Source organism: Somniosus microcephalus, unplaced genomic scaffold (assembly GCF_052327205.1).
Source record: "Somniosus microcephalus isolate GS21.2 unplaced genomic scaffold, FLI_Smic_1.0 unresolved_chr3, whole genome shotgun sequence".
NCBI lineage: Eukaryota > Metazoa > Chordata > Chondrichthyes > Squaliformes > Somniosidae > Somniosus > Somniosus microcephalus.
In genome coordinates this window covers 13,651,379-13,662,961 of record NW_028225181.1, presented here as the reverse complement: position 1 = coordinate 13,662,961, position 11,583 = coordinate 13,651,379, and the positions used below count along the sequence as shown (strand labels likewise).

The window sequence follows — 11,583 nt, the reverse complement described above, 5'->3', positions numbered from 1 at the left end:
CCTCCCCGATCCCCCCCTCCCCAGATCCCCCCCTCCCCGATCCCCCCCTCCCCGATCCCCTCACTCCCCGATCCCCTCCCCCCCGATCCCCTCCCTCCCCCTCCCCGATCCCCTCCTCCCCTCCCCGATCCCCTCCTCCCCGATCCCCTCCTCCCCGATCCCCCCTCCCCCGATCCCCCCCTCCCCGATCCCCCCCTCCCCGATCCCCCCCTCCCCGATCCCCCCCTCCCCGATCCCCTCCTCCCCGAATCCCCCCCCTCCCCGATCCCCCCCTCCCCGATCCCCTCCTCCCCGAATCCCTCCCCCCCGATCCCCTCCTCCCCCTCCCCGATCCCCTCCTCCCCTCCCCGATCCCCTCCTCCCCTCCCCGATCCCCTCCTCCCCTCCCCGATCCCCCCCCTCCCCTCCCCTCCCCGATCCCCCCTCCCCCTCCCCGATCCCCGCCTCCCCTCCCCGATCCCCCTCCTCCCCGATCCCCCTCCTCCCCTCCCCGATCCCCCTCCTCCCCTCCCCGATCCCCCTCCTCCCCTCCCCGATCCCCTCTCCCCTCCCCGATCCCCTCCTCCCCTCCCGATCCCCTCCTCCCCTCCCCGATCCCCGTCTCCCCTCCCCGATCCCCTCCTCCCCTCCCCGATCCCCTCCTCCCCTCCCCGATCCCCTCCTCCCCTCCCCGATCCCCTCCCCTCCCCGATCCCCGTCTCCCCTCCCCGATCCCCGCCTCCCCTCCCCGATCTCCGCCTCCCCTCTCCCGATCCCCCCCCTCCCCTACCCCGATCCCCGCCTCCCCTCCCCGATCTCCGCCTCCCCTCCCCGATCCCCCCCTCCCCTCCCCGATCTCCGCCTCCCCTCCCCGATCCCCCCCTCCCCCTCCCCGATCCCCTCCTCCCCTCCCCGATCCCCTCCCCTCCCCGATCCCCGTCTCCCCTCCCCGATCCCCTCCCCTCCCCGATCCCGTCTCCCCTCCCCGATCCCCGTCTCCCTCCCCGATCCCCGTCTCCCCTCCCCGATCCCCGTCTCCCCTCCCCGATCCCCGCCTCCCCTCCCCGATCCCCTCCTCCCCCTCCCCGATCCCCTCCTCCCCTCCCCGATCCCCGTCTCCCCTCCCGATCCCCTCCTCCCCTCCCCGATCCCCTCCTCCCCTCCCCGATCCCCTCCTCCCCTCCCCGATCCCCGCCTCCCCTCCCCGATCCCCCCCTCCCCTCCCCGATCCCCGCCTCCCCTCCCCGATCCCCCCTCCCTCCCCGATCCCCCCCTCCCCTCCCCGATCCCCCCCTCCCCTCCCCGATCCCCGCCTCCCCTCCCCGATCCCCCCTCCCCTCCCCGATCCCCCCCTCCCCTCCCCGATCCCCCCCTCCCCTTCCCGATCCCCGTCTCCCCTCCCCGATCCCCGTCTCCCCTCCCCGATCCCCGTCTCCCCTCCCCGATCCCCGCCTCCCCTCCCCGATCCCCCCCTCCCCTCCCCGATCTCCGCCTCCCCTCCCCGATCTCCGCCTCCCCTCCCCGATCCCCTCCTCCCCTCCCCGATCCCCCCCTCCCCTCCCCGATCCCCTCCTCCCCTCCCCGATCCCCCCCTCCCCTCCCCGATCCCCGCCTCCCCTCCCCGATTCCCGTCTCCCCTCCCCGATCCCCGCCTCCCCTCCCCGATCTCCGCCTCCCCTCCCCGATCTCCGCCTCCCTCCCCGATCCCCTCCTCCCCTCCCCGATCCCCTCCTCCCCTCCCCGATCCCCTCCTCCCCTCCCCGATCCCCCCCTCCCCTCCCCGATCCCCCCCTCCCCTCCCCGATCCCCTCCTCCCCTCCCCGATCCCCTCCTCCCCTCCCCGATCCCCTCCCCGATCCCCGCCTCCCCTCCCCGATCCCCCCCTCCCCTCCCCGATCCCCCCCTCCCCTCCCCGATCCCCTCCTCCCCATCCCGATCCCTCCTCCCCTCCCCGATCCCCGCCTCCCCTCCCCGATCCCTCCTCCCCTCCCCGATCCCCTCCTCCCCTCCCCGATCCCCCCCTCCCCTCCCCGATCCCCTCCTCCCCTCCCCGATCCCCCCCTCCCCTCCCCGATCCCCTCCTCCCCTCCCCGATCCCCCCCCTCCCCTCCCTGATCCCCTCCTCCCCTCCCCGATCCCCCCTCCCCTCCCCGATCCCCTCCTCCCCTCCCCGATCCCCTCCTTCCCTCCCCGATCCCCTCCTTCCCTCCCCGATCCCCTCCTCCCCTCCCCGATCCCCTCCTCCCCTCCCCGATCCCCCCCTCCCCTCCCCGATCCCCTCCTCCCCTCCCCGATCCCCTCCTTCCCTCCCCGATCCCCTCCTTCCCTCCCCGATCCCTCCTCCCCTCCCGATCCCCTCCTCCCCCTCCCCGATCCCCCCCTCCCCTCCCGATCCCCCCTCCCCTCCCCGATCCCCTCCTCCCCTCACCCGATCCCCTCCTCCCCTCCCCGATCCCCTCCTCCCCTCCCCGATCCCCGCCTCCCCTCCCCGATCCCCGCCTCCCCTCCCCGAACCCCCCCCTCCCCTCACCCGATCCCCGCCTCCCCTCCCCGATCCCCTCCTCCCCTCCCCGAACCCCGCCTCCCCTCCCCGATCCCCGTCTCCCCTCCCCGATCCCCGTCTCCCCTCCCCGATCCCGTCTCCCCTCCCCGATCCCCGCCTCCCCTCCCCGATCCCCCCCTCCCCTCCCCGATCCCCGCCTCCCCTCCCCGATCCCCCCCTCCCCTCCCCGATCCCCTCCTCCCCTCCCCGATCCCCCTCCCCTCCCCGATCCCCCCCTCCCCTCCCCGATCCCCCCCTCCCCTCCCCGATCCCCGTCTCCCCTCCCCGATCCCCGCCTCCCCTCCCCGATCTCCGCCTCCCCTCCCCGATCCCCGCCTCCCCTCCCCGATCTCCCCCTCCCCTCCCCGATCCCCCCCCTCCTCCCTCCCCGATCCCCTCTCCCCTCCCCGATCCCCCCCTCCCCTCCCCGATCCCCCCTCCCCTCCCCGATCCCCCCCTCCCCTCCCCGATCCCCCCCTCCCCGATCCCCTCCCCTCCCCGATCCCCGTCTCCCCTCCCCGATCCCCGCCTCCCCTCCCCGTCTCCCCTCCCCGATCCCCGTCTCCCCTCCTCCCCTCCCCGATCCCCTCCCCGATCCCCGCCTCCCCTCCCCGATCCCCTCCTCCCCTCCCCGATCCCCGTCTCCCCTCCCCGTCTCCCCTCCCCGTCTCCCCTCCCGCCCCGATCCCCGCCTCCCCTCCCCGATCCCCGCCTCCCCTCCCCGATCCCCGCCTCCCCTCCCCGATCCCCGCCTCCCCTCCCCGATCCCCGCCTCCCCCCTCCTCCTCCCTCCCCGATCCCCTCCTCCCCTCCCCGATCCCCTCCTCCCCTCCCCCGATCCCCGCCTCCCCTCCCCGATCTCCTCCTCCCCTCCCCGATCTCCTCCTCCCCTCCCCGATCTCCTCCTCCCCTCCCCGATCCCCCCCTCCCCTCCCCGAACCCCGCCTCCCCTCCCCGATCCCCTCCTCCCCTCCCCGATTCCCCCCCTCCCCTCCCCGATCCCCCCCTCCCCTCCCTGATCCCCTCCTCCCCTCCCCGATCCCCCCCTCCCCTCCCCGATCCCCTCCTCCCCTCCCCGATCCCCTCCCCGATCCCCTCCTTCCCTCCCCGATCCCCTCCTTCCCTCCCCGATCCCCTCCTCCCCTCCCCGATCCCCTCCTCCCCTCCCCGATCCCCTCCTCCCCTCCCCGATCCCCTCCTCCCCTCCCCGATCCCCTCCTTCCCTCCCCGATCCCCTCCTCCCCTCCCCGATCCCCCCCTCCCCTCCCTGATCCCCTCCTCCCCTCCCCGATCCCCCCCTCCCCTCCCCGATCCCCCCTCCCCTCCCGGATCCCCTCCTCCCCTCCCCGATCCCCCCCTCCCCTCCCCGATCCCCTCCTCCCCATCCCGATCCCCTCCTCCCCTCCCCGATCCCCTCCTTCCCTCCCCGATCCCCTCCTTCCCTCCCCGATCCCCTCCTTCCCTCCCCGATCCCCTCCTCCCCTCCCCGATCCCCTCCTCCCCATCCCGATCCCCTCCTCCCCTCCCCGATCCCCGCCTCCCCTCCCCGATCCCCCCCTCCCCGATCCCCCCCTCCCCTCCCCGATCCCCCCCTCCCCTCCCCGATCACCCCCTCCCCGATCCCCCCCTCCCCTCCCCGATCCCCTCCTCCCCATCCCGATCCCCTCCTCCCCTCCCCGATCCCCGCCTCCCCTCCCCGATCCCCGCCTCCCCTCCCCGATCACCCCCTCCCCTCCCCGATCACACCCTCCCCTCCCCGATCCCCCCCTCCCCTCCCCGATCCCCTCCTCCCCTCCCCGATCCCCTCCTCCCCTCCCCGATCCCCCCCTCCCCTCCCCGATCCCCCCCTCCCCTCCCTGATCCCCTCCTCCCCTCCCCGATCCCCCCCTCCCCTCCCCGATCCCCTCCTCCCCTCCCCGATCCCCTCCTTCCCTCCCCGATCCCCCCCTTCCCTCCCCGATCCCCTCCTCCCCTCCCCGATCCCCTCCTCCCCTCCCCGATCCCCCCCTCCCCTCCCCGATCCCCTCCTCCCCTCCCCGATCCCCTCCTCCCCTCCCCGATCCCCTCCTCCCCTCCCCGATCCCCGCCTCCCCTCCCCGAACCCCCCCTCCCCTCCCCGATCCCCGCCTCCCCTCCCCGATCCCCTCCTCCCCTCCCCGAACCCCGCCTCCCCTCCCCGATCCCCGTCTCCCCTCCCCGATCCCCGTCTCCCCTCCCCGATCTCCTCCTCCCCTCCCCGATCCCCTCCCCCCCTCCCCGATCCCCTCCCCCCCTCCCCGATCCCCGTCTCCCCTCCCCGATCCCCGTCTCCCCTCCCCGATCTCCTCCTCCCCTCCCCGATCCCCTCCCTCCCTCCCCGATCCCCTCCCTCCCTCCCCGATCCCCTCCCTCCCTCCCCGATCCCCTCCCTCCATCCCCGTCTCCCCTCCCCGATCTCCTCCTCCCCTCCCCGATCCCCTCCTCCCCTCCCCGATCCCCTCCTCCCCTCCCCGATCCCCTCCTCCCCTCCCCGATCCCCCCCTCCCCGATCCCCCCATCCCCGATCCCCCCCTCCCCTCCCCGACCCCCGCCTCCCCTCCCCGATCCCCCCCTCCCCTCCCCGAACCCCGCCTCCCCTCCCCGATCCCTCCTCCCCTCCCCGATCCCCCCTCCCCTCCCCGAACCCCGCCTCCCCTCCCCGAACCCCGCCTCCCCTCCCCGAACCCCGCCTCCCCTCCCCGAACCCCGCCTCCCCTCCCCGAACCCCGCCTCCCCTCCCCGATCTCCTCCTCCCCTCCCCGATCCCCGTCTCCCCTCCCCGATCCCCGTCTCCCCTCCCCGATCCCCCCCTCTCCTCCCCGATCCCCCCCCCTCCCCCCCCTCCCCCGATCCCCTCCTCCCCTCCCCGATCCCCTCCCTGATCCCCGTCTCCCCTCCCCGATCTCCTCCTCCCCTCCCCGAACCCCGATCCCCTCCCCGATCCCCGTCTCCCCTCCCCGATCTCCTCCTCCCCTCCCCGATCCCCTCCTCCCCTCCCCGATCCCCGTCTCCCCTCCCCGATCCCCTCCTCCCCTCCCCGATCCCCTCCTCCCCTCCCCGATCCCCTCCTCCCCTCCCCGATCCCCGCCTCCCCTCCCCGATCCCCGCCTCCCCCTCCCTCCCCCCGCTTCCCCCTCCCTCCCCCCGCTTCCCCCTCCCTCCCCCCGCTTCCCCCTCCCTCCCCCCGCTTCCCCCTCCCTCCCCCCGCTTCCCCCTCCCTCTCTCCCCTAGCCTCCCCTCTCCGTTTCCCCCCCCCCCCACCCCCCCGGCGGCGGGTGAGATCAGGCTAACTTGACACAGGCCAGGAATGGAGCCTGGGTCTTTCCTGCTTTGTGCGGACGTGAGTGTGTGTGTGTGTTTCTCTCCCTCTGTCTCTGACCTTCTCTTGCCTTTTTCTCTCTCAGTCACACAGACGACAACACAACAAGGACAAGCCTTTCAAATGCCAGCATTGTCACCGAGCCTACACGGACTCTCCCTCCCTGCAGGTGCACCTCGCCACCCACACTGTCAAACACATCAAGGCCTACGCCTGCAACTCCTGCAGGAAGTCCTACACCTCGGTACGTAGGCCCAGTTACTGGGAGCGATGGGAGGAGGGTGACGTCGCAGACTGACCTTCCACCCTCTGGTAACCGGGGTCAAACCCAGCCCTCGGGAGAGAAGATCATGGGGGTACACTGTCAGGGTAATGTAGAGGGAGCTCTGTATTGTACCTGCCCCGGGAGCGCTCGATGCTGACACTGGGTATAAAGTGGGGGTACACTGTCAGGGTAATGTAGAGGGAGCTCTGTATTGTACCTGCCCCGGGAGCGCTCGATGCTGACACTGGGTATAAAGTGGGGGTACACTGTCAGGGTAATGTAGAGGGAGCTCTGTATTGTACCTGCCCCGGGAGTGCTCGATGCTGACACTGGGTATAAAGTGGGGGTACACTGTCGGGGTAATGCAGAGGGAGCTCTGTATTGTACCTGCCCCGGGAGTGCTCGATGCTGACACTGGGTATAAAGTGGGGGTACACTGTCAGGGTAATGTAGAGGGAGCTCTGTATTGTACCTGCCCCGGGAGTGCTCGATGCTGACACTGGGTATAAAGTGGGGGTACACTGTCAGGGTTATGTAGAGGGAGCTGTGTATTGTACCTGCCCCGGGAGTGCTCGATGCTGACACTGGGTATAAAGTGGGGGTACACTGTCAGGGTAATGTAGAGGGAGCTCTGTATTGTACCTGCCCCGGGAGTGCTCGGTGCTGACACTGGGTATAAAGTGGGGGTACACTGTCAGGGTAATGTAGAGGGAGCTCTGCACTGTACCTGCCCCGGGAGCGCTCGATGCTGACACTGGGTATAAAGTGGGGGTACACTGTCAGGGTAATGTAGAGGGAGCTCTGTATTGTACCTGCCCCGGGAGCGCTCGATGTTGACACTGGGTATAAAGTGAGTGTACACTGTCAGGGTAATGTAGAGGGAGCTCTGTATTGTACCTACCCCGGGAGTGTTCAATGCTGACACTGCTTATAAAGTGGAGGTAAACTGTCAGGGTAATGTAGAGGGAGCTCTGTATTGTACCTGCCCCGGGAGTGCTCGATACTGACACTGGGTATAAAGTTGGGGTACACTCTCTGGGTAATGTAGAGGGAGCTCTGTATTGTACCTGCCCTGGGAGTGTTCGATGCTGACACTGGTTATAAAGTGGGGGTACACTGTCAGGGTAATGTAGAGGGAGCTCTGTATTGTACCTGCCCCGGGTGCGCTCGATGCTGACACTGGGTACAAAGTGGGGGTACACTGTCAGGGTAATGTAGAGGGAGCTCTGTATTGTACCTGCCCTGGGAGCGCTCGATGCTGACACTGGGTATAAAGTGGGGGGACACTGTCGATAATGTAGAGGGAGCTCTGTATTGTACCTGCCCTGGGAGCGCTCGATGCTGACACTGGGTATAAAGTGGGGGGACACTGTCGATAATGTAGAGGGAGCTCTGTATTGTACCTGCCCTGGGAGCGCTCGATGCTGACACTGGGTGTAAAGTGGGGGGACACTGTCAGAGGGGGAAACGCACTGATGTGATGTGTTTTCTTTGCTCTTTCCCGCAGGAGACGTACCTGATGAAACACATGAGGAAGCACAAGGCGCCAGAGCAGTCACCCGACCTGTACGGGGCTGCCCCTCCCCCTTCTGGACCCCCCACGGAAGCGGCGCAGTGCTCCTTCGACCTCATGCCCTTCAAGGCCGACCCGCACAAGGACCCATGCCTCACCGTGAGCGCCAACGCACTCCAGGTTGACCAGATGGGCAGCTCCTAGGCCGGCCCACACACCCGCCCTTTGACGACCCCCCCCCCGGCACTGGCCCCGCCCGCCCGCCAACAAGGCACAGAGGACGATCGGGCGGATCGGCAGCGTGGGGGGGGTGCGGGGGGAGGCAGTTCGGCGGGGGGAGGGGTGATGGGGGGCAGATCAGCAAATGTCTCCCTGTCCCGCGGGACTTTGTGTCCTGCCTCGGAATGGATTGGGCAGATGAGGGCGGAATGACCTCTCTCTTACAATCAACCGAACTTGAGGAGGGGACAACAGGCCAGAGGAGGAGGAAATGCACGCGGGTCGCTATCTCCCTGTATGTGAGGCCTGCCCCGTGGCCTGTGTGTTTGCTCAGCTTTGGTCCTGCGGTTGCCCTTAGCAACCCATCTCCTAGGCTTGAGGCCTAAGCTGAGGCCTACTTTTCCTGCTTCCTTTCTCCTCGTTAGCTGCCACTAACGGTGTGTTGGATCCCCTTTTGTGTCTCCCTCTCACTCTATACACATATATATATTTTTTGTTTGTTTTTTTAATCCTCCTCCTTTCGTTTTTAACTTGTCGCGATAATTTTACTCTTGTGAATTGTAAATCTGGCGGTCTCTCTTTTTTTTTTCTCTCTCTCTTTCTTTCGCCCGTCTCCCTCTGCTGACGGAGGGTGAAGGAGCCAGAGAGGTGTTGGTGTGGGGAAGAGGGTGAACGGGCTGAGAGTAGGGTCATTATCACTTCTTGACGTCCCAGCCCCAGGGGAAACCCCCGCTGTCAGGCCTACGGAGAGGGGATGGAGAGGAGCCAGGCGCTTTTGACAGAAAGGCCCTCCAGCCAACCCCCACCCCCTGGTGTGTCCCTAGCTCGGGAGTTACAGAAGCCCAGCGCGCGAGGTCTCCGGTCTGGTAAACAACACGCCCCTGGCCATACCATTCCTCTGCAAACAGCACCAGCTTGGGGTTTAGCCCCCACCCTACCCTCTTCGTCCTCGCTCACGCCTGAGGCCGCTACAGAAGGCTAGAGTGCGAGGTCCGCGGTCTGGTTAGCCGCCCCCCCCCCCCCCCCCTCGGGTCCATCTATCCCCCCTTTCCGGCCCAGCCCTCTGCAGTCAGCGCCATCCGAAGTCTGCCCCCTCCCCAAGTTCATGCTCCGGTGATCTTTGAAAGATCGTAAACAGAGATTATTTCACGGACATTGAGGCTGGTTTGTAACTGACCCAAACACGACTTCCTCCACCATACTGTCAGAAGAGACTCTCGATTCTCGATGAAACAGTGCAGAGGGAGCTTTACTCTGCATCTAACCTGTGCTGTACCTGCCCTGGGAGTGTTTGATGGGACAGTGTAGAGGGAGATTTACTCTGTACCTAACCCGTGCTGTAACTGCCCTGGGAGTGTTTGATGGGACAGTGTAGAGGGAGCTTTACTCTGTATCTAACCCGTGCAGTACCTGCCCTGGGAGTGTTTGATGGGACAGTGTAGAGGGAGCTTTACTCTGTATCTAACCTGTGCTGTACCTGCCCTGGGAGTGTTTGATGGGACAGTGTAGAGGGAGCTTTACTCTGTATCTAACCCGTGCTGTACCTGCCCTGGGAGTGTTTGATAGGACAGTGTAGAGGGAGCTTTACTCTGTATCTAACCCGTGCTGTACCTGCCCTGGGAGTGTTTGATGGGACAGTGTAGAGGGAGCTTTACTCTGTATCTAACCCGTGCTGTACCTGCCCTGGGAGTGTTTGATGGGAAAGTGTAGAGGGAGCTTTACCTGTATCTAACCCGTGCTGTTCCTGCCCTGGGAGTGTTTGATGGGACAGTGTAGAGGGAGCTTTACTCTGTATCTAACCCATGTACCTGCTCCTGATCCCTGTCCAATGACCCCTGGATTAGGGAGGGGGTGAATCAGCCCGGGTTCCTGCTTCTGAGCCCTGTCCAGTGACCCCTAGGTTAGGGTGGGGGTGAATCAGCCCGGGCACCTGCTCCTGATCCCTGTCCAGTCACCCCTGGGTTAGGGAGGGGGGTGAATCAGCCCGGGTTCCTGCTCCTGATCCCTGTCCAGTGACCCCTAGGTTAGGGAGGGGGTGAATCAGCCCGGGTTCCTGCTCCTGATCCCTGTCCAGTGATCCCTGGGTTAGGGAGGGGGTGAATCAGCCCGGGTTCCTGCTCCTGATCCCTGTCCAGTGACCCCTAGGTTAGGGAGGGGGTGAATCAGCCCAGGTTCCTGCTCCTGATCCCTGTCCAGTGACCCCTGGGTTAGGGAGGGGGGTGAATCAGCCCGGGTTCCTGCTCCTGATCCCTGTCCAGTGACCCTTGGGTTAGGGAGGGGGTGAATCAGCCTGGGTTCCTGCTCCTGATCCCTGTCCAGTGACCCCTGGGTTAGAGAGGGGGTGAATCAGCCCGGGTTCCTGCTCCTGATCCCTGTCCAGTGACCCTTGGGTTAGGGAGGGGGGTGAATCAGCCCTCGTTCCTACTCCTGATCCCTGTGCAGTGACTGCTGCTGCGAACCTCTGTGTGGGGCGCGGTCGGGGTGAGAATGGGATTGCGGGGGGTGGGCATTTCCCCAGCTTTGATGCCGCCTACAGTTAAATAGCCTGCCGATCCACAGAGTGCTGGCAACCCTTGGGATGGGGTGCACCCTTGGGATCAATGGGTGCCGCTCCCTCCCTCCCCCTCACAGTGCCCCTTGGAGGTGGGGATTAGACTTAGGTCAGTCGTCAACTTCTCTTCCACCACCCCCTCCCCCAACCACCATTCCTGCTGGGGGGTGGCAGGGAGACGGCTGGTTGGGTCCTCGAAGGACTAACAGGCTGAGAGCAGGGGCGATCGGGTACCTCTGGGTCTGGTGAATCGGACGGACACAATGCCGGGACTCGTTACTAACCAGAGGCGTGCGAGTGTGTGGAGGAATACCTTGGTGGACTGGTAGCCATCCTGGAGAGGGTTGGTAGGGAGGGAGGAAGGGAAAGCGGAACAGACAGAGTCAGCTCGGGAATAAGTGTCGCTCATCCTTTGTAAATAGGCAAAAAAAAATAAAATGGTTCTCCCTTCCTTTCTGTAACAAGTTGTTCAGTCTGGTCTCTTCCTTGCTGGTGGCTCGGGGATAGCCGTCTCCCGGTCCTTGTGTGGGACTGAACCCACTCCACTCCACGCTCACAGCAGACTCCATCCCCGGCCCTGTGCTGTGTTAGCTGGTCTAAACCGCCCCTCCCTGATCAAGGGGCTCTCGGGGTCTAAAGCGTCGCATCCCCGCCCCCCCACGATCGAGGGGGTCTCGTGGTCTTGGTTGCGTTCAGTCAGGACCGAAGATAAACCCGTAGCCGACACAGGGCTCTTCGACCCGTAGCCGACACAGGGCTCTTCGACCCGTAGCCGACACAGGGCTCTTCGACCTCACGCTCCGGAAGCAAGCACCTGCGGCCCGGGGAAGGATGGAGCTCAGGTCTTGGCCACCCGCTCGCGAGGACGCGGCCGTATCAGTTCTGGATACAACAACTACTTGTATTTATATAGCACCTTTAACATAGTAAACCGTCCCAAGGCACTGCGCAGGAGTATTTTAAGACAACAAATTTGACACCGATCCACATAAGGATAAATAGAAACATAGAAGATAGGAGCAGGAGTAGGCCATTCAGCCCCTCGAGCCTGCTCCGCCATTTAATGCGATCATGGCTGATCATCCAAATTCAGTACCCTGTCCCTGCCTTCTCCCCATATCCCTTTAGCCTTAAGAAATATATCTAACTCCTTCTTGAATATATTTAATGAATTGGC

The 11,583-nt window shown here is 66.4% G+C and overlaps 1 protein-coding gene across 1 annotated transcript in view; it reads left to right on the top strand.

Annotated features, from left to right (window-relative positions):
• Positions 1–10,870, top strand: part of LOC147091205 (zinc finger protein 384-like) — an 11,667-nt gene extending 797 nt beyond the window's left edge. Inside the window, exons 2-3 of the mRNA XM_085976478.1 lie at positions 5,944–6,102; positions 7,631–10,870. Of these exons, the coding sequence (XP_085832604.1) occupies positions 5,944–6,102; positions 7,631–7,840 (369 nt within the window). The 3' untranslated portion in view covers positions 7,841–10,870. The remainder of the gene's footprint in view (positions 1–5,943; positions 6,103–7,630) is intronic.
• Positions 10,871–11,583: the final 713 nt, after the last annotated feature.